Source organism: Danio aesculapii, chromosome 6, assembly GCF_903798145.1.
Source record: "Danio aesculapii chromosome 6, fDanAes4.1, whole genome shotgun sequence".
Classification (NCBI taxonomy): Eukaryota; Metazoa; Chordata; class Actinopteri; order Cypriniformes; family Danionidae; genus Danio; species Danio aesculapii.
In genome coordinates, this window is record NC_079440.1 from 63,212,244 (window position 1) to 63,235,498 (window position 23,255).

At 44.2% G+C, this 23,255-nt stretch overlaps 1 protein-coding gene across 1 annotated transcript; it reads left to right on the forward strand.

Annotated features, from left to right (window-relative positions):
- The first annotated feature begins 6,856 nt into the window (after nucleotides 1-6,856).
- Nucleotides 6,857-22,838, forward strand: LOC130231231 (ATP-dependent RNA helicase DDX3X-like). The gene is given in 23 exon segments (XM_056460725.1): nucleotides 6,857-7,186; nucleotides 8,012-8,060; nucleotides 8,224-8,271; nucleotides 11,909-12,052; nucleotides 12,193-12,325; nucleotides 12,403-12,507; nucleotides 12,828-12,927; nucleotides 13,009-13,082; nucleotides 13,084-13,142; nucleotides 13,714-13,811; nucleotides 13,888-13,986; nucleotides 14,450-14,610; nucleotides 14,894-15,038; nucleotides 15,109-15,156; nucleotides 15,158-15,211; nucleotides 15,213-15,254; nucleotide 15,304; nucleotides 16,617-16,667; nucleotides 17,616-17,801; nucleotides 18,152-18,268; nucleotides 20,115-20,268; nucleotides 20,424-20,545; nucleotides 20,660-22,838. Coding segments are annotated over 23 exon segments (2,109 nt in total). The 5' UTR covers nucleotides 6,857-7,141; the 3' UTR covers nucleotides 20,734-22,838.
- The last annotated feature ends 417 nt before the right edge of the window (nucleotides 22,839-23,255 follow it).

Consider the following 23,255-nt stretch of genomic DNA (forward strand, 5'->3'; position numbering starts at 1 on the left):
GAAGCTGAGCTGATCTCAGACAGAACAGCAGAATGATCAGGCATTATTTTCTCGTTCTAGTTCTGGCTTGTGTGTCGTGGGACCCTGTGCAGGTGCGTTTAGAAGCAACTCAGAACATTTTAATGATATTTTGAGCGATTTATCGAATGAAATAACTCAAAGATTCGCTGATCTCACTCAACAAGACTGAGTCGGTGAAATGATTGAACTTTCCGTCACTAGATTATTGAAAATGATCAGATCAGATGACCAAGAGGATTGGGAGAGGTGTTATTCCCCTGTAGATAAGGCTGCTGTTACATCTCTCCGTTTAAAAGATCATCAAGTCTCACAAATATTAAATCTCTGATATTCTCTGAGTACAAGCGCTGTTAAACACACTGCACCTCATGCAGGTGTATTATAGGCTACAGGTGTGTGTGTGTGTGTGTGTGTGTGTTGTGGTTGACCATGGCTTTTCTCTGTCTGTCATCATCAGTGCATCCCTCAGCTCTCAGTGCTCTGTCAGACTGTACAGTCGTGGAGAACGGTTCTATCATGATTAGAGAGATTACTCTGTGATGCAGCAGAACTGGCTGTTCACCGGGATTTATCAGAACTTCACTGGTGTGATGTGTGATAGAACTAAAAGTGGTTGTCCAAGTTGCAGGACTGAAGAAGCGGGCTGTGTGAAACATCTTGTGTTCTGTCTGAATGGGACTCTGGGTTCTGTCCTCTGCAGGTGAATGACTGTTCTGGTTCTGCTGCTCTTGGGTTCCTGTACATTACCTCTAGAGATGCGTTCCGTTGCTCTACCTTTCCCTCGCTGAGGTTTGATCTGTTTCAGCACCTGTGGCTCTACACCTTCATTCTCCTCTGTGTTGATTTCTGAGCACTCCCTGACCCCTGAGCTCTGCATATACAGATGACAGTGTGAAGCAGTGTGTTTGCTGCTGTTAGTCCAGGGTTCGGACGGCTGCTGGAAATGGGTTTTTTAATATCGTGTTGTCAAGGTTAGAAAAGTGCAGGGATTCACCGATCCTGATTATTTGGATCAGATATTCTCTGTCAGATATTCAATCATTCTCTGTTCATTTACTATTCAAACTGCACAAATCAAAACTCTCTCCAAGACTATTAGTTCCTGTTAGCTTAAATAATCAGTGGAGAAATGATTTAGTGTTGTGTTAAACGGCTTCATGTTGACCTGCAGCAGCAGATGAATGCTGTTTCTACATCATGTTGTGCTGTGTCTGTTAGATCAGCAGATGGCTTTCACAACACTGGAGTAGAGAAGGTTATTACCTGTAGGCCTGTTTGAAACTTTAAAAGAGAAAAGGCTCAATAATACACTGGACAGATCCTCAACACTCTGATTTCTCTCTTTGAGCTGCTGTTTTGGAAGTGTCTGCAGATACCGGAGGGCTGCGCGCTGTGTCTCAGTGATGCATCACGTGCTTCATACAGGCACCGGCTGCGCAGACGTAACATGCGCCGCATGCATTCTTACAATACGTTTCTGTTCTCTCATCCTTCCGACTGAGTTTATTCTTACGAGGGGAACACTTTCAGTGCTGTGAATAGTTTATAAAGCCTGGCTCATTGTGGCCAGAGTAGTTGATGAAATGAATTAAAGTGAAACTGACAGCGCGATATGGATTGTCATTAACAGAAAATGATTTGGTCTAATATAGGCTAGTCTGAAACTGAATATTTCACTCTCATTATATTTATATCAGTATTTTATTGAACAGACCTGTTTGTGTTTTGATGCTGAAGCATATAGACAGGCCTTATGAAGTTTCTCCGTCTCACTCACAGCGAGATTTGGCAAGGGATTATTAAGTAAGGGTTAGGGTTAGGCCTCAGACGGTTTAGTCTGCATCAAACCTGCAGGACCATATCAGGCATTGGTCTGGTTATTCCACCATTGATTAGTGTCAGTAGTGGAGATATTATTAGAGGATATATTATTGAGTTAATCACCAGAACTGCAGAAACAAACAAAAGTAATGACACCGTATCAGGATCGGACCTGTATCTGTCGATACTCAGAATTCTGGTATCGAGATAGAGTCTGTTACAAAAAAAGGTATCGGTGCATCCCTAGAAAAGTGCCTGGATTTTGGACTTGAATCTGCTTGCATTTGAAACCGCAGGGCTGGAAATTGTGACTGTTTTGGGTGCATATGTGCCTGAATTTGATCTATGCAAACTCAAATATTTGGGAGTATTTGTTAATAAAATAATAAAATTGTTGCCCTGCGAGCAGTTTTCCCTTTACAATGTTCCTCACATGCGTGTGTATTTAGGAGACGTTCACGCAGAATGCATCTTTGCATCTAAAACTCCAAACGCAGCACTCGGAAATAGTTTAAAACAGTCGTCATGCCAACTTGCTGCAGTAAACAAATCCCCCAGTGCCCACCCCCCTTAAAGCTCTCTGATTGGCCCACTGCTCTTGAACTGAACGCAATTGGACTGGTAATATCAGCTGTCAATCACTGAGTTCAGAAGACCGAGAGCTACAGCCGTGAAAATGTAAAGGTCTGGATCTGAGAGAATGACAATAACACTGACAGATTGTGTTAGAAGCCACCGAAAGCTACTGTAATGGCACATCTGATCAGGGAGTTTGCAGGTAACAGTGTTTACCACACATTTTAAGCACGAGATGTTTTTTAATCGTCATGATGTTGTCAGTCGCGTAACTGCAGCGTGTTCACCATCGCAACGGGGCTTGCATTCAGATTAAACCAATATTGCAGCTAGGGCTGGGTATCGTTCCAAAATTTTCGATACCGATACCCTGAATTCGATACCGGTTCCGAATGATACTTTTTTCGATACTTTTATTTTAAGAATATATTTAACAAGATTATTTTTTCAGGATGTTCGTGACCTTTTCACAGCAGGCTATCTCTAAGACCAATAAACAAAGGAACAAAAGCACAAAATGAACAGTGTAGTTAACACAATATTAGTGCAAACAGTTTTAATAAAGTTCAAGCAGTTTTAAGTCAATCAATTTTAAGTATTTGAGGCTTACTGCTGCTTAAAGGTTTAGTTCACCCAAAATTGAAATTCTGTCATTAATTATCTACAAATGAAGATATTTTGGATTTAATCCAAGAGCTTTCTGATCCTCCCATGGATAAATCATTGAATAAAGTTATTTTTGTTTACTTTGCGCACAGAAGTATTCTTGCAGCTTCATATAATTATGATTGAACCACTTATATCGCATGTTTTTGGTTCCTTTCTAGGCATTGAAAAATGCATATCCAGTAAATCTAATCTTTCTCCACAGTAGAAAAAGGCAGCAAACCTTTAACAATAAAATTGTAACGGCCCTGTGGCATTCATCTTTCCTTTCTTTGTTCATTTGTACTTTTCTGCCAGTGTAAATGGATTATCACTTGATGGTCTCCTAATTCCAGGGTCAGCAGGAGCAGAGACTATAACATTAATGTGAAGAAAACATGAAAGCTAAACTGTTAATGCAGCCAAGGATAAGGACATTTATATAAGATAGTTTAATGTGAGGTAAACTTCATCATTTACTGTTAACCTTAAAGCATTTTAGTATCAACTTAGCCAGGTATTTAAAGCCATCGAACAGTACATACGTTACACAGCGTACGTTAGGTCAAAAAGGATTAATAAATTTACCCCGCAAACTTAAGCCCCGTTTACACTGTCAGGTCTTGATGCCCAATTCCGTATACATATGATAATGCCTATATCAGATTTTGTCTGTCCGTTTACACGTTCTTTTAATTGTGACCCATATCCAATTCATGTCTTTACACTTGCCGTACAATTTACGATGCATGCATAAACGCGGGTTTTCACTATGTGCCACACTAGCCACGATGGAAAAACTGTTTGTTTATAGCTCTGTGAAGCGTAATATAAGCAGTGAATGGTTCAGTCCAGATTTACCCCCACGCAGTTTACGTAATGGTATGGCCCTGATGTGTCGTGTGTGTAGTGAAGATGTAGCCTTTGCCTGTGTGCGCACTGGTGTTGTTGGAGAGAATAAAGTGTGACTTTATACACTCGCCCGCAGTGAGTGTATTATATAGCGACAAAAAGCAAAAGTTACAACACGAAGTTCGCCCAACTTTAAAATGATTTTGAGGCGGAGGAGGTGGGAAAGGGCTGTCATCACAGCTTGCCCTTATGGTTTATATGCTGTATGATATCCTCCATCATTCAGAGGAATGTGTGAGAGCAAAGATCCGAGTCAGTAAAATGATCCGAATTTCCCATCACTATTGATCACATGACCTTCACACGAAAACTATTTCAACTTTGTGTGGTGTGTGTGGTGTGTGTGTGTGTGTGTGTGCGTGTGTGTGCGTGTGTGTGCTGCAGGGTAACAGGGACCTAAAGCGTAAGTGGGCGTGGGCAGTGACGTGAATGTGTGTGTGTGTGTGCGCTGCAGGGTAACGGGGACCTAAAGCGTAAGTGGGCGTGGGCAGTGAAGTGGCTGGGGGAGGAGCTTGAGCTGCAGCCATTTGCCGGGCCTCTGCAGTACAGCTACAGCAGCAGGTCTCCACCGGTGCAGAGCAGCGAGACCTCCAACGGCTACTTCCTGGAGCGCTCGCACAGCGCACACTCGACCCCCGCTAAAGCCTGCGAACTCTGCCCTGAGGAGGTGAGTCTGACCTCTGACCCCTGACCCCAGCGCTCAACTCAAATAGTTGCTCTTTAATAGCAGAGACACACACACACCACCATCATCATCATCATCATCATCATCACTATCCAGCTGATGCTAACCCAGACCTGTGTGTGTGTGTGCGTGTGTGTGAGTGTGTGTGTGTGTGTGTCCAGGAGCCAGAGGATCAGGAAGCTCTTCCTGAGGACACTGCCCTCCATCCTCATCCTCCAGCACTACAGTATCAGCAGGTGCACACTCCGCTCACACACACACACACACTGTTTGTCCTGTTCTCTGTGAGCTCCTGAGCTGTTCTGTGTTTGTGTGTGCAGCCTCAGCCGTGCAGCGCAGCACATCAACACAGCACAGAAGCCTGCAGACTGGGAGAACGAGGAGCCGCCGGTGCACAGCGCAGAGTAACACAGACACTCCAGCAGCAGCCTTACACACATGCGCAGGCCGCTCTGTAAAGCAGCATCAGGGCAGTGTGTGCGGTGTCGATCCTCTGGAACAGCTCAGATCTCCCTGTGGGTCCGGCTGACCCCGGATCAGCTCACTGCAGCTCCGCATCTGACCGGCTGCTGTTTCCTCATCCTGTAGGAGCTTCAGTTCATCTGGATGACAATACACGCACACCACACACGCGCACACACACACACACACGCGCACACACACACACACACGCGCACACCACACACACGCACACACACACACGCGCACACACGCACACACACACACACACACACACACACACACACACACACACACACACACACACACACACACACACACACGCGCGCGCGCGCACACACACACACACACACTCAGCCCTGCTCTGAGAGTCTACTAACTCTGAATGGAGTTGCCGATGGCCTAGTTCTGCATCTGCCCTTAACTCCTCCCACTTCCTCTGTTCTGTCCAATGGGAACACGCTGCTCTGTTTCTGAGCAGATTTACAGCAAGGTCATCATCATCATCATCATCATCCACACTGTAAACACTGAAGTGCTTCCTCCATCTGCCTCCACTTAATACAGTTTTCTTCAATAGAGATTATTTTCTTCATCTGAGACTCTGAGAAGGCTTGTGTTTGTGTTTGTGTTTGTGTTGATTTTCTAAAGATGAGATCTGCAGTTCAGAGCAGACTGTGGAGCTGCTGGAGCGGAGCGTCTCTCTCACAAGCCTTTCTTTTCCTGCAGAGACGAACATTAACAGGAGAGCAGAACACAACCCCTCACACCTTTACACACAGCCTGACTTTACTCAGCTTTCTGTAAGAGGGAACATTCTATAAACACACACACTTGATTTCCCTTATAGTGTGTGTGTGTGAGGTTTACAGTGCGGGTCTCTGCTGCTGGTTAATGTGGGGAACTGGTTAAACTGTAATGATCTTAACTAGTCCTCAGATCATCCCTCAGGCCATCTGTCAGGATCAGTCTCTCGGCGTCTCTCCTCCAGTCCTGAAAGCGGCTCTCCTGCACCACACTCGCCTTCTCTTCTGTTTGTTCTGGGTTAATTTTGAGTTCTACAGCTCTTTTGGGAGACACACATGGACAATACAGCCTTGGAGACCTGTTCAGACCCACACACTGTACAGTTATACAGCAGAGGTGTAAATAAATGATATTTGAGTTATGTGTGTGTGTCTGATACACTCATCCACAGTCATTCAGAGTGCAGCATGTTCCTCCACACAGATATTAACACTTCCTGAGTCTGTATTTCAGACAGGCAGCACACAGGCCTCTCTGATGGACAACATCAATAATTAATCAATGTTAAAGTTCTGCGTCCTAAATGACAAATGAAGAGTGAGTGAGTTCGCATGTATAGAGCATATGAACTCTATTTCCAGCTGGTCTTTGAGAAGCTTCATTAGGGAGAAGGTGTGTGTGTGTGTGTGTGTGTGTGCGTGCGCTCGGTACATGTGAAGCAGCAGGCGCGCACTCTCTCCAGCACACCGCCTGAGTCAGCCTCCATTTTATTAACATTTTAACTGGGTCACATTGTGCTATTATGTTTTAGACAAACGTTTATTTTCGTCTGCGCTTTATATCAGGCCGCACTCTCGCTGTGAGCAGTTTAATTCGCCACTCTTCAATGTTACTTTATTCATTTATTGTCAACAGCTCGGTCTCGCTGTGGCGTCGTTCCTCCAAATCTCGCGAGACTTCCGCTGATTCGCGTCGTCCAATAAAATGACGCGGTTTCCGCTGCGCTCTTGTTTCACCCTCAGACCGAGAAAGAAGCGCAGCTCGACGTGAACCCTCCGCCGAAACACCGAACTCAAGCCGAAAACCGACGATTTATTTTAAAATAACGTTTACATTTCGGAGTGACTCCGTTTTCTTTATTTTTTCCTCTTTACGATCCTCACCGAGCACCGTCGACCGTACTCTCAGACGCGGCAGCAGCGCCAGAACAAGCGACACACCGGCGAACAAAGGAACCCGTCAGTCCGCGACACCGGCCCTCAACACCCGTTAGTTATGAGTCATGTGGCCGTAGAAAATGTGCACGGTCTGGATCAGCAGGTGAGCAGGGGCTGGGGTTATGTTTGGCGGGCGGATGGGCTCTGGAAGCGGCGGTGTGTAAGATGGAGGAGCCGGGATGGCGGCGGTGATGATGGCGGCGGTGGCGGATCCACACACGAGGCTTCATTGGTGTTTACGGGCCGCAGGAGCTCTAGATCCGCCGGAAAAGCCTTCAGCTGCCGCTTCATCCTGCCGCTCTTCGGCCTGTCATTAAGTCTCCGTCTGACCTACCGATTATTTAGTATTGTTCACATTAGGCCGTGTTTTCGTGTCATTTTGTGACGTTACAGTCACCGATTACTATTTGTCCGTAATATAAGCAGGCAGACGCAAACCGCTGAATCTGGTTCCGGTTAAATGAGGGTCCAAACCGGTTTTTATCACGGTTTAATCTGTCTGGTGGTTACCGTATGAGCAGGCGGGTTAAAGGGACAGTATTGTAAAACACGGTGTTTCCACTCGTTCTCCCTGGTGTTGGTGTAAACCCCTGAGGTTATCAGTTTCTGTTGAACACAGTAAGATGTCTCGATCATCTGCTGGACAGTGGCAGCTTTCATATCTTTTGTCTTCCTCTTATCAATGTTAAATATTCTCTAAACTCATATTTTGTGTTCAGAAGCAGACCGAAATGATTAAATTATTACTAAATTTGTTTAAATTGAGGGATTTGTTATAAATCTTGTGACCTAATTTACTCTTCAAACGAGCAGTACCGAATAAAGCTGTTGTTTTAGCTGTAATTGATGTGCACGTGGCAGTGTGTGTGTGTAAGTGCAGTGTGTTCAGGTGTGTGTTCCAGTTCAGTGAGATGTGTTGTGTTTTCAGCTGGCTGCCCTAGACTTGAGCTCCGCTGATGTTCAAGGTGTCACTGGAAGTGAGTTTCTGTTCCTCATTTCAGCACGTCTCTGTGCTCCACATTCTGTGTTTAATCCCTCAGTTCTGGGTGGAAGTGGAGTTTGTGGTGGACAGACTGACTGATGTTTGTTGAAGCAGAGCTGTGTGTGTTTGCCATATTAACCCCGTCTCCTCTTCTCCAGGGCGCTACATTCCACCACATTTAAGGAACAAAGAAGCTGCTAAAAATGGTATGAGACTAATTTTATTAATATTTAATAATGTGATCCTCCAAGTCTGAATGCTTTAATGATTTTTATAAGATAGTATTGATCTACTGTACTTGCAACATAAAGCTGTAGTTCACCCAAAACTTAATTCAGTCATAGAGTCGCCCAGTGCTGCTGTCAAACCCGTGAGTTTCTTTTATCAGTGTTTAACACAAGATGAGGTTTTGAAAAGTGTTGGAGGCCTGCACCCATGCAGGACCTGATTTACTCACTCTGGGAGTCAGTGTTACAGTTTTCAGCTTTCTTCAAAATATCAAGAGACTCATAACGGTTTGGAAACACTTGACCGTAAATAGTGAGCAAATCTTCATTTTTGTGTGGACTGTCCCTTTAAAACACTGCGTCTGCATCATATCCCCATAGTCAGGGAATAAACCAGTTCTGTGACGTCTCCCATTAGAACATGCATGAAGTAAAATTCATTTTTAGACATTTATTATAATTATTGCACCTCATATTTATCACCATTGTGCATGATATAAAATTATACACAATTAAAACGATATCTTGTGTACAATAGTTAAACTTGATATACAAATGAGCAGTCTGGTTTCTACAACTTTCTGCATTTAGACTCTAAACAGCTAGAGATTGGACATGTATAGAACAATAACCATCGTTATCAGCTGATGTGAACAGTTTTATACATTTATTTTTGGAGACTCAAAACCAAGCAGCTTTGTTCTGGATTTCTGTAAATCTTTGCATTTATTAATGAACATGATTCATATGGTGGTTTTTAAAGTGGTCCAATTAAATCAATATTAAATGTTTATCCTGTTACAGCACAGCATGTTCTCTAGTCAAGTTTATTTGTTATAGATCACCGCTCTTGCATGAGAATGCATTTGTAAATGAGACTGCTGGTGGTCCCTGATCTGTAATCTGATTGTCTCAGCGCTCTCCTGAATATACGAGCTGTACATTTCTATTACGACAGCTGTGCTTAAGAGAAAGTTTCATGTAGAGCTACCACACTATGCTTTCAGCATTAATATCACACTGTGCATCCACAATATTCACATCACTGGGTCTGCAGTGTTGAGTCTGGATTATAGTTGACCAGAAGCACATTCACACCTTAATGTTTTTCATCCTTGGGTTTTGTCTTGTGACTCGTCTAAATCAAGCTCTTAAATCAAACACATTTTGTAGACAAGTAAGAACATTGTTCAGAGAGGAGTCAGAATTAAGAGATTTTCTCTTAAATCAGCTGAATTATCGGCCAGTGGATGAGGGACATTCATATCAAACCTAAACAAGAGGATTGAGCTCGTCTCAATGGCAGATTATTTTCCTCAAGGAAGTTTTTTTTACTTCTAAATGTGTATTTTTCTAGTCTAGAAGATGATTCTTGATTTAAGACGTTTTAGATATTTGAACTGGAAAAAATATCAAAGTGAATTCATTTTTTAACAGAGTCGATTTTGCAGACTGTTGCGGTAATGAGATTTTTTATTACTTTGGAAATGATGCCAAAAAGGTACTGTGATATGTATATGAGTTTTAATTAATGTAGACAAATGCTCCAGACTTTTTCAATTATCTGCAAAAACAAAAGTTAATTTAAACATTTTTAAATTCATGGTTGAGAATTTTTAAGCTAAGTTTTCGAGAGAATCACCCATATATACAATGAAGTCTTTATCAGTGTTTTACATTTAATTATTGACGTGGTGAACCGGTTTACTTTTAGACTGCAGAAAGACTTAAAATAGAACTGATTAAGCCATCAGGTGAGATTGTATTCATATCGCTATATACATTGCAGAAGAACTAATATTGCAATATCTGATTTGTCCAATATCGTCCATTATCCATTAAGTTTCATTATTAACTCTCTAGACATGTTTGGAGATATGAGTAATGGGTATTATTAGGCTAAATTTGTATACATAGCGTTACATGATGAACTGATGTGTGATGTGGAATAAGATGATCAATGCATAATATCATCTTCATGCTGTAAATGAATGAAGAGGCTGTAGAAGTCGAGCTCTGCAGTGTGAAAGGTGATAAAGCAGATGATTTAAATCACTGCCGAGAGGTTAACGTCATTCCGACGCTTATTCACAGCCCTGGAAAAGGCATGCATAGAAAAAACAATCTGTAAAATAACAGAAGCTGAAGTGTGCTAAACTGATGAATGTGTAGATCTCATAACAGATTGGAATAGATTAAGACCTTTGGAGCTGTGTCAGTTTGAGTTTCATCAGCCATAAAAATCACTCAACAGCCCTGTAGCGTTTAATTAATCTTAGAGGAACCCTTTTTTTTTAGACTACATCTTATTTATTCATATATGGATTTTCATATCTGACCTCAGTAGGGGGACCCTGTAATTTGTGTAATATGGAGTATTGGGGGGGGGGGGGGGGGGGGGGGGGGGGGGGTCAATTAAGGATCATCAGAAAGCCTGATCAGTGGCATCCTCAGTGTTTATCCTGCATGACAATGAGCATCAATGCTTTATTCAGGGACATTATTGGATCTAATAATTACTGATTTTCCCCATATTCCTCCTCACTGATGCGTTCTCATCATCACATGCCTGCAGCATCATTTGAGTAAAACAGCGTGTCAATATTATAGCATTCATATCAGTTGTTTAACGCAGTGGAGATATAAACTCAAATAGGAAAGTTAGGGTTAGCAACACCACCATCAGTTATTGTAGTTTGGCTTCCAACATCGTCATTTATAAATAATAATCACAATATATAACATATTCAGGTGTTTTGTGTGTTGGGATTGTTGCTCATTTAGGGATCACGGCTTCAGCTTTCATTGATTGTGTTTATATCGTGACTGGAACAGGTCCAGTTGGTCTACCTCTGCGTTTAGATCATAGGTCTCAAACTGGATTCCTGGAGGGCCGCAGCTCTGCACTGTTATACTCTAACTCTATTAAACACAGCTGGTCCAGCTAATCAAGCTGTTCAGAGTAGTTTTGGAACCTTGGTTGGTGGATCAGCTGTGTTTGATTAGGGTTTGAGCTAAACTGCAGAGCTGCGGCCCTCCAGGAATCCAGTTTGAGACCACTGCAGTGAACCTGTTCTGAGTGTTTATTGCACATGCATATCTCAATTTGTACAGTGGTTGCATACAGTGTTCAAGGCGTCTGCGCTAGCACCCAAAAGGCAGAGGTAAAATGCTAACCATCGCACAAAAGTTGAGCTTCTGGACATGCTAAATGAAGGTAGAAGTTACATGGCTGTAGGGCTCCATTACAGAATAATGAAGCTCTAAAGGTTTTGATTTTTGGCTTCATCTAGAAAAACTATGTGAAGGTTTGAGTGATTATTAAGGAGAGAGAAAAGTGTGAAACTGTCTGAGAAAAGTGTGTATTGAGGATTTTTACAGCCTTAACTCTAATAATTATAACAAAGCGCACTACTTCATGGATTTCACCTATTGAGGGTCATTTTGAGAACGCAACAAGTGTCCTCTGTATCTTCCTAAAAGCCCCAATGCTGTTAGTTTAATCCTGAAAATCATCTGCATAACTCATAAATGTACATTGAAACGGTCATGAAGACCTGCTGAAGCCCCGTAGCGGGAGTCTGTCCACAGTTGACATGTAACCGTGCTGTTTCAGATGCTCCTGGAGGATGGGATAACGGACGCAGCAATGGCTTTGTGAACGGCTACCATGATGGCCGAGACAACCGCGTGAATGGCGGCAGCAGTTTCAGCGGCCGCGGACCCTCCGCAGCGACCGCGGGGGCAGAGGAGGCTTCCGGTTGGGTAAAAGCACTGGGTCCTACAACCCATCCAGCCCATGCAGAGCGCAGGCAGGTGTCGCCGCACACACCTGAGAGCCTGCTCTGTTTCGCCATCTGCCAGTGTTGCTTTACTGATGGGAATCTCTGTGTCTCTTAGGGTTTGGCTACGACAATAAAGAAGCAGGCGGATGGAACGTCCCAAAAGACAACGCCTACAACAGCTTCGGCGGGCGCTCCGACAGGGGCAAATCATCGTTCTTCAATGACCGTGGGTCCTCATCCAGGGGCAGGTGAGGCTCTCTTCACACTCAAGAGGGAACATGTGGTGTGTATGTGTGTGAGACTAAAGTGCTGCTGTGCTCCTCAGGTATGAACGTGGAGGTTTCGGTGGTGGTGGAAACAGCCGATGGGTGGAGGACTGCAGGGATGAAGACTGGTCCAAACCACTGCCTCCCAATGAGCGTCTGGAACAGTGAGTGCTGCTGTGCGCTTCCCTTCTCATGAGTGTGTTCTGTGAATTGAGTTGAAGTCTTTTTATTAAGAGTTTAGTTCTGAGTTTGAATTAAATATATTTACTTTCTAATTTTCCTGAATGTAGGTAACTCTTAATAAATGTTTCTACTCTTACTTCAGCTTTTAAATGAGGCCTAGTTTAAATATGAGCACTGAAGGGTTGAGTATTTACAGCAGGTTATCTTCACATTCATGCTCAATAGTGACCCACAGTTAAGGGGTTACCCACTGCAGTCCAAGCTGGTGTTTTGGCTGAGTGTGCTGCTTGTCTCCCTGCAGCGAGCTGTTCTCTGGCAGTAACACTGGGATTAACTTTGAGAAATATGATGACATTCCTGTTGAAGCGACGGGTCACAACGGGCCGCAGCCCATCGACAGCGTGAGTTTCCTGATGGGGTTTTGAGGGTGATTCTCTGATTAATGGTCATATTCAACAGCGTCTCTCTCTCTGTCTGTGCAGTTCCATGATGTGGAGATGGGGGAGATCATCATGGGTAATATAAACCTGAGCCGATACACACGGCCCACTCCGGTTCAAACACGCGATTCCAATCATCAAGTCTAAGAGGGACCTGATGGCCTGCGCACAGACCGGTGAGAGGCGCGTGTGTGCGCGCGCGCGTGTGTGTTGATAGATCAATTAGATCAATTTAGAGACATTTCAGTCCCTTTAGTCGCTGTCTGTAGGTGTGTGGTATAGTGTAGTTGTGCTAAAGTTTCCCTGAATTTAATCTGCATGTTGAGCTGCAGTTTCTGAAATCAGTGGAATCCTGCTAGATTTGACATCACGCTGCTGTTATATCAGTAGTCAAGGAAGCACCGTTACTCCTGCTGTAGGCGCCTCCTGTAAATCAGTGTCAGTGTTATAGTTTAGTGCAGGTCTGTGTTTTATGGAGCGTAATTTGACGAACAAAACACTTTACATCTTTACATCACTATTTAATCTATTCTGAAATCATCTGCCCACAATAATGTTGCATCTGTGTATCTAACATGTGCAATCAGCTTATTTATTAGTGAAAATGTTGCTGTCGGCCATGAAACGCAGGGGTGTAGACCCTTATAGACCCCATAAGCTAAAGTGGTGATGAGGTCTTGATAGGTAATGAATGTCTGTTCCCGGTGTATACCCTGATGTGTGTGTGTGTGTCTGCGCATGTAATAGGCTCTGGGAAGACAGCAGCGTTCCTGTTGCCTGTGCTCAGCCAGATCTACACTGATGGACCCGGAGAAGCTCTGCAGGCCGTCAAGAACAGCGCACAGGTACAGATTCAGCTTCAGCTCAGAGACATTACTCTACACAAGATCTGATCTTAACCTGCTCTACTCTTGTGCTCAGGAAAATGGAAAGTATGGCCGGCGTAAGCAGTATCCCATATCACTGGTGTTAGCCCCGACCAGAGAGCTGGCTCTACAGATCTATGATGAAGCCCGAAAGGTAATAAACCCCTGCAGAGACGCTGAACAGAAGCGATCCTTCACTCCAAACACTATACTCACACGCACAGCACTGAGAGATTTACAATGACTCTTCGGTTTGATGTGTGAGAGATTGTTTATATGTTAAATATACTGAGTTATGTGTTGTCTGTGATTTCGCAATGAAATGGCCGTATGTTTCTGATGAGGCAAATAAACAAGCAAACTCAACTCCTTATAGTTTCAAACCTTTGAGTTTAGTTTGGTCAAACAGAAGGTATTTAGAGATCCTGTACCTCTTGACTTCTGTGGTCTTTATTCCTCCTGCTGTGGGAGTCAGTGGTTCCATGTTTCAGTAATTAGCAGAAGAAACTCAAGGTGTGCAGCTCTTGACGGGAGAAATGCTAATGTTCCCTGTGTGTGTGAACTCTCCTTTAGAGCTCCTCAGTGAAAGTGTGATGTGTGTTTGTGTTCTCCTCCAGTTCTCGTACCGCTCTCACGTGCGTCCCTGTGTGGTGTACGGCGGCGCAGACATCGGCCAGCAGATCCGGGATCTGGAGCGCGGCTGTCATCTGCTGGTGGCCACGCCCGGGCGCCTGGTGGACATGATGGAGCGAGGGAAGATCGGCCTGGACTACTGCAAGTGTGTGCTCCAGCTGCTCTTTTCTTTGCTAACCGCTGTGTGATTTGCTTGCCTGTTAAATCTGAACACACCAGCCTCTACAGGGTTTGCAGTGTTCTCTCTGCAGTGTGTAGCCTGATGATGATGATGATGATGATGATGAGATATGCAGCAGTTTAAGTCTGCGAGCTTCACAAAACCGCCACATTTGCTGGATTTTTGCATTAAATTCGACCGTTGCAGAATAGGGAGTTTGTGTTAGTGCAGCGGGCGCTCGCTGAGCAGTATGTGTGTGTGTGTGCAGTTATCTGGTGCTGGACGAAGCGGACCGGATGCTGGACATGGGTTTCGAGCCGCAGATCCGGCGTATCGTGGAGCAGGACACCATGCCTCCTAAAGGCCTCCGTCAGACCATGATGTTCAGCGCCACCTTCCCCAAGGAGATCCAGGTGAGTGCGGTGCACAGGTAACACCAGCCCTCCTGCTCATCAGTTCCTCAACAGTGTGTGTTTCTCTCAGATCCTGGCCCGAGACTTCCTGGAGGACTACATCTTCCTGGCGGTGGGCCAGAGTGGGCTCCACCTCGGAGAACATCACGCAGAAGGTGGTGTGGGTGGAGGAAGAACGACAATCGCTCGTTCCTGCTGGACCTGCTGAACGCCCAGGTACACACACACCTGCTGAACACTGCACTACACCTGTCTGAGCTTTCAGGGTGGATGAGCAGCAACACCTGTATTCTGACTGATTATTAAGACAGTTTGGGGTTGTCAATAGTTTTTTAAGAGGTTCGTCTAAACACCAGACACATGAAGCTGAGAATGGGCCTGCCACAGTTAAAGCTGATGTTATTCTCCCTCCTGTGGGTCTAGTTTCACTAATGTTCTCCAAGTGTTGCTTGTAGAGGAGTGAATCTAATAATACATAAATTACGAGCATAGATGAACTATAGCAAAGACAAAAGTGAATGATAGTGTTCAGGTATTCACTGTTCTGGTACAGGTATTGAATATCAGCACTGCAGAGTCTTCATTGTAGATTATTTAATCTTTATTAAAGTTACGAAACATTTCTTGTGGCCGGATGATTTAAACTCTGATATTGAAATGTTCACACAGTCACAGGCCTTAAAGGGACAGATCACTCAAAGATTAAAATGTCCCACTCTTTACTCCACTTGTTTCAGTACTGTAGGAGTTATTAGATTATACTCTGTTTAAGAACCTCATAAATGTTTGAAACAAGGTGAAGGGTGTAATGAAAATGGCTAATAATGTTTGGGTGAACTCTCTTTATAAAAATGCCTGCAGATAATGCACTTACTCCATTATGATTGAGCTATAATCCCAACATTGCATATCCTGCGATTGCAGGTGCACACATTGAGAAATGGATGCTGAAAGCATATATTGTGCACCTATAACTTCAATATAGGCTAGTTGTTTTTACTACTATCATGTCCTTGGCCAAAACCTTGCTCTCACGTTGTTAGTGCTGTGTAAACATTATCAAGATCAATTTTTACAGAGATATAAAACTATTTTAAACCAGATGGAATTGGAGCTGTGTTCTATGATATGCTGTAATAAAACTGAACATCATTGTTTTTTTAGTATTTACCATGTATATGTAGACATTATATGAACATTTTATGTAGTTAAATTGTGTATGAACCCTGTAAGGGGTTATAATAATTGACCTTAAAATGGTTTAAGGATATTAAACTGCTTTTATTACAGTCAAACTAAAAGACTTCCTCCAGAAGGAAAACTATCAAGATTCCTGTCTCTGTTAAACTTCACTTGGGAAATATTAGAGTACCACAGGACGGTGAATTTAGACTGACTTTAGTTATTATATATTATATGTGTGTGTGTGTGTGTGTGTGTGTGTGTGTGTGTGTAGATGTAGTTGTGGTTTGTACATTACATCTGTAGAGTATGAACACACGCTCTGACCCACATGTAAACCTTATGAAGCATGACAGTGATATGTTGAAGCTCACCCCACGGTCTGGTTTTATTCAGTTATTCCGAGTGAGGTTCAGGAGAGTACAGGCGAGAGCGTAGAGAAGCCAGGTGAGTAGAGACACTTTACCTGCACTGGAGCCGGAAACAAACGCAAGTCACAACCGCACACCTTCATTCTGCTTCAACATCATTTGTTTTCCACCTCCCTCCCGTCCATCTCAAATCAGATAGTGTGTTTATTTTATTATTTTACTCTGCAATCCTCACTTTCCCTGTTTTATTTTTGTTTTCCCCTTCAGCCATAGTGTTGCTCCTGCAGTGGTTCACCCTGCGGCTGCTGGATCTGCATGAAGTGTAGAGTAAATCTGCTGTAAATTAGAGAGATCTGCTGTAATATAGCGGTCTTTAATTTATCTGCACTTCTGTGAGATCCAGATGTGTGTCGCTCCCCGTTCTGTGTGCCACTCATTGAGTTAGTGCCTCGTTTCTAGTCCAAATATCTGAAGATTCTGAAATCAAGAGCATTTTCAGAACCACCTTGTTTTAAGGCCCAGCTCACCTGAAACTGAACATTCTGATATTTACTTCCTCTCTCCATTTGGTTCAAACCTGTTTAAATGTCTAATTTAAGCTGATAGCAAAGAAGATAATTTGAAGAATGTTGGAAACCTGTAGCTACTGATTTCCATTATTCCAGTACTGTTGTCCTCTGGAAACCTGGAGGTCAGTGGAATCAAGGGTTTTTAGCTTTCTTTAACCTCCTCTTTGTGTTCAACAGAGGTTTGAAGAGAGTAAACAACATCAGCCTTTCCACTTCTGGGTGAACGCTCCCATTAAAACAGCTAAGCCATCTGCCAGCGGCCATTTCCAAGCAGATTTAGTTTGTTTTGAGGGGAACTCGCCTCAATGTAGACTCATGTCTTTGCTTGTGCTGAAACTGCTGCTTGATTAAAGAGTTGTTGGACATTTCCAGTAGAAACGCGACCGTAAGGTCAGCATGTCTTCAGTGTAGTGTGTGTTGGGTGTGTGTGTTGACGTGTGTCGGCCATCCCGCAGGTAAAGACTCTCTGACTCTGGTGTTCGTGGAGACTAAGAAGGGAGCGGATGCGCTGGAGGACTTCCTGTACCGTGAGGGTTACGCCTGCACCAGCATCCACGGGGACCGCTCGCAGAGGGACCGGGAGGAGGCGCTGCACCAGTTCCGCTCCGGCAGATGCCCCATACTGGTGGCCACGGCGGTGCGTTGATCACTGCGCTCTGATCTGTGTTTCACTGCAAACAGTTTAATGCTTTAACAACACATGCATGATAGTTAAGCTACACTTATATCTGAAATCATCTTAGCATCAAATGATGGCTCTATTTACTTCTGTGTGAGGCGTGTGTGATGCGTCTCTTATGGTCTGGTGTTCTCTCCTCTGCTCACACTGTCTTATTCCTCCATCTGGTGGTCTTGAACGCTGATGTGAGGTTGTCATGTTTATGTGAGGTGTGTTTTGTGGTGCTGTCCTTTTCACTGGGTTTATCTGTGAGGAGTTTCTGCTGTAATGGTGAACCCTCCTCTGATGTTCTGCTGGATCTCCTCCTCACAGGTGGCCGCTCGAGGGCTGATATCTCCAATGTGAAGCACGTCATTAACTTTGACCTGCCCAGCGACATCGAGGAGTACGTCCACCGCATCGGCCGTACGGGACGCGTGGGCAACCTGGGTAACTACTGACCTCGTCTGAATACACCACAGCACCTTCAGTTCTGTGCGATGACCCAAAAAAAGGCCAGAAGCTCTGGTTCATCACTGAGTACCATGTTCATTCACCACAGTTTAATCCTATAGGGGGGCACTGGACCTGGTGACTGATTTTGGTCCCTCTTGTTCCTTTCATTTAGGCTATTTATTCACTTATTATTACTTTGCATTAATGACTGAGCTACTGATATAAGGCAGTAATATACTTTATAATATGCACAGTTTCACTATTACTGATTTTATCAATGAAGGTTATGTAACGATACCATTTATTAACGCAGACGGACATGGCTTCAGCGCCAACAGTGCTTTAATATTTTATTCTCCTTTCCATTTTAATTCAATTAATTAAACGTTTAAAGACATCAAACTATGCCCACACATGCAAGCTAACCCACTATCTATATGGGTAAATGACGATAGTGAAATCGCATAAGAGTCATCACGCTTCATTACCCAACCAATATCAGCTTAGGAAATAAGTTAAATGTTGCAATCTGTCATTTAAAAACAGTAGCTAGATGTTACCTTGTTATATTTTAAGGCATTAGTGTAGCAAGACAGAGCATCTGTTTACCTCAACAACAAAAGAAATTCAGTTATTACCGAGAAAACTGGTTAAATTGTGTTATGGATAGCGTGCAGCTCAATAGGCATAACTTTTATTATTATTTTAAAGATAAAATGATGATTGGTCATGTTTTTTCATGATATTGTCCATTGGCATTTGTAAAAACGCCACCATAAGCCATCAGGCTAATATGCCTACCAGTCATCTTATTTAACCTATTTTAATAACTCTTCAGGTTACATTTTCAGTTTTTAGGGCCATGAACAAGTCAAAATAAAATCGATATGCTAACTGTAATTTAGCTCTTAATATAGGCCTACAGTATATTTCTGGTGTTTAATTTTGCATGAGCAAATAGCAGAATAGCCTAAACTACATATTTTAAAGCTCATTTAGCCTACCACAGCACATGTGAGGTTGATCCACGGCAATCCACTTACTCATCCACTATATAGCCGACCTATTCATTCATAACACTGTAAACTGCTCAGGATGATCATCTTTAAACTCAAAAGGCATTGAGTGTCCTGACTTAAGAGTGCTGCTGCATAATGGGATGTTTCTCTTCACAAAAGTGCACATCAGCCACTTCAAAATGAAGGCAAACGTTCAAGTGTTTTCTGTTTTGTCCATTGTATGGCTTTTAATAATAATAATGAATATAAATTATAATATTTCGAGTGTAGACTACTGTGGGACTGTGCAGTGTCCAACTAAACATGTTTATTAGGCTACTCCTAATATTAATCCCCAACTGATGTTGACTAATGTGAAAATGACTGGCGTCTGCTAAATTAAATTAAATAGCAGATTTCTTTAGCGGTTTTCTTATTTTTTCTCCTCTTTAGAGCTCAGGAGAGTTGTATTTAAAGAATTAGTTAACCAAAACATGAAATGAATGAGGCGTCATGTCATCCACTAGTCCAGTTCTCTCCTGTGTGAGTTTAGAGTGCTCCTCCTCCGCCGTGTGCGTGTTTACGGGTGTACCCTGACCTGACGCGGGGACCAGATCTCTGATTGCTTTAATTTCATAATCTAGTTGCTTTTTCATATTATAACATGTCTACATGCGTGTTCTGAAGGTCTCTGAAACTCTTTCTGAGGCGTGCATCTTCGTTGGTTTGTTAGCTAGCTTATCGTTAAGCTTGATGCTAACCTGCTGTTCAGAATAGCTGAATCCTCCATGCTGATGTTCAGGAAGTGCCGTTTCACTTGTGTTTATTGTTGGTCTTCGCAGGTCTTGCAACGTCATTCTTCAATGATAAGAACGGCAACATCACCAAAGACCTGCTGGACATCCTGGTGGAGGCCAAACAGGAAGTGCCGTCATGGCTGGAGAGTCTGGCGTACGAGCATCAGCACAAGAGCAGCAGCCGCGGACGCTCCAAGAGGTACGCAGACGTGCTGCTGTCATTCAAACTAACCTGCGTCTCCGCTTCAGAACCGTCAGCTGAGTCTGTCTGGAGCATGTGTTCGCAGTGCTGTGGAGGAATGAGCGGGTCATGTGTGATTGGACCGTAGGCGCTAACTCTGCTGTGCTCCTCAGGTTTTCTGGAGGCTTTGGAGCTAGAGATTACCGCCAGAACAGCAGCGGTGGCGGCGGAGGCTTCGGGGGCCGCGGCGGGCGCAGCACCGGTGGGCACGGAGGGAACCGGGGCTTTGGCGGTGGTAAGGGTCGGTTTCGCTCCCAGCGCCTTCATTGGGGAGCGCACACTGCTTTATTCCTGTGATGATCATCGGTGTCTGCATGCTAACGCTAACACTGTGTGTTTCTGCCCACAGGAGGATTCGGAAACTTCTACAGCAGCGACGGATACGGCGGAAACTACTCCCAGGTGGACTGGTGGGGGAACTAGCGGCGCTGTGGCGTCTGTGCACTCCAGCCACACACTTACACACACGCACACTTACACACACACACACACACACACACACACACACACTTACGGTGGACCACCACGCCAAACACACCGAGCGGAAACCACATGTACCTAGCCAGACCTCCCTGTAGCTGCAGGAGCTGTGCAGAGCATTAGCAGCGGTGATTCTCTGAGCGCTGCGGCGTTAGCGGACCCGGACGCTAGTTCTCCACCACATCAGTTCTTTCCCCTGAGTGAGAATCATCAGTTTGTTAATGTGCTGTGCCTTTACACTTAGACTCGCTGTGTTCTCCTCCTCTGTTTTGGTTTTGATGTCTGGCTGATGATTATTTTAAGCTTCTCTCCTCTTTCGTTCCCCCTGAAGATTTGTTTGGGACTGTTTAACAAAATAAGCTTGGATGTAGTCAAACCTTGGCAAACTCTGGGATGGTCTGTCGTATTTAGAGCTGAAATTGAGGTGCGCAGTGCTCGCGCCGCCCCCTGCTGGGCTTTACTATTACTGAAGGAGAAGGAGATCCGCTCGCTCTGTCCTCAGGCGAGACCTCCCGCGGCTGCGCTAGCTCTAGCGGCGTCTGCGGTCGACCGGACTCTTCTCTTCCTCCCGTCGGCGTAACGGCTCCTGAAGCCCAGCTCGTCTCTGAAGAATCCGCATGCTAGTGTTCTTGTTTTTTGGTCAAGGAGAGTTACGAACCGATTCTGCAGCAGGCTTTACGTTCGTTACCGTAACATCCGTCACCTCTTAATTTCCATCAGATGATTTGTTTATTTTCTCTCTTTTTCAAGCTGCGTTGAATTCCGAAAGACATCCTCGGCTTTACTCTGGAGACGCGACGCCCGCGAGTGTGTGTGTGTGAGAGTGAGAGTGCGAGTGTGTGTGTGTGTGTGTGTGTGTAGCGGAGCGGAGCGTCCTGCCAAAGACTGGTTCTCTGGCGTTAAACTGAAGTGCAATAGTTTCCTCAAGCGTGTTGTGCCTTTGCATGAGCGAGCGGCGGTGGCGCCCCCTGTGGACGCCCGGCGGCGGTGTGGAGCTGACTTGAGAACAGCGGTGCTACTTTTGGCCCTTCTGTGTTTCACCCATCGAGTTTTACTGAAGTTGTTTTATTGCACATCTAGGGTTTTATATAAGTGTGTCGAGTGCGTGTCCGTACGCTTCCAAATACTGTGTGTGGAGACGGTGGAAGAAGAAAACTAACTAAACGCAGCTTGTTTACAAAAGGGGACGGTTCTCCAATAGTTAACCAGGACTGATTTGGGACCAGGGGGATTAGCAGTGGGGAATTTAGCTATTTGCACAGATTACTAGATTCTACTTTTGCTGCTAGTTTGTGTAATTTATTGAGCATTTTTGAGAAATATTTATTTTTATAAGCCTAAAAGTGATAGTTTCAAGTAACTTGACCAAAAGACAGTACAAAAACACTGGCACTTGAATGTTGAATGTCACCCGTATGCGTGGAATTTATATTTTTCGGGGTAGTGTGAGCTTTTTAATGTTTAAGGTCGTTTTGGACTCGGCCAGAATCCACTTCTTCGGTCGTTTGGTTTCGCCGACTGAACGCTTCGATCCGATCAATCGAGCTCTGAATTGGCTTCCAAATTGCGAACGCTAAACAACCATGCCAAGGTTTGGGAAAAAAAGTTACAGAAATATTTTTGTAAGTGTGTATCAGTGCAAAGTGTTCAGATCCTCCGGTTCTTTTGTGTTCTTTTCGTTTGTTTTGTTGGTTTTCCTCCAGTATTTGTGTTGGGTTTGTGTCTGTACCCCCAGTGACTGTCTGGCACACGGCAATCTTCAATATCAGAAACATGTGGTTCTTCTCTATGGTTGCATTGCATACTGGGCCGTGGCGGTGGTGTTCTCTGACAGGTTTGGCCCGACGCTCAGTCTTAAGTGCGGCGGAGCGGCCCGAGGGTGCAGAAGAGTCCACCGGATCATGTGACAGAACACCGCCCGAGCCCGTAGCGTTAGAGTATTTGCTTTATGTACTAGATTAGAGGCTGTGCACTGCACGAAAAAACAACCATAAATGTGTTTATTGTACGATTTTACCAAATTAAACTTGGAAATAGCAAACACAGAATGTGTGTGTGTGTGTGTGTGTGTGTGTGTGTGTGTGTGTGTGTGTGTGTGTGAGAGAGAGAGAGCCTGCTGCGTGAGGGTTTGTTCACTCAGTAAAAGCTGGATTGACAGTGTTATGTGTTCTGCAGATGTCCAGAGTCTTGTGTGTCTGAGTTTAAACTCTTGTTAATCTGCATTTACAGCTCATGCGTGGCCTATTATATATCGTGTGGTAAGTTCAATAAACCAGCGTGTGAACGGGAGGTTTCATCACCAGTAATGATCTGCTCCAGTTGTAACCCTCGGCCATCTTCTCTTGTGAGCCAGATCTTCTACAGAAGCTGAGACTCTTTCCACACACTCTCAAAATCAGCTGAAGAAACTCGTCCTCATGGGTTTGAGGCCAGTGAAGGACATGACAACATCCAGTTTTAGGTGA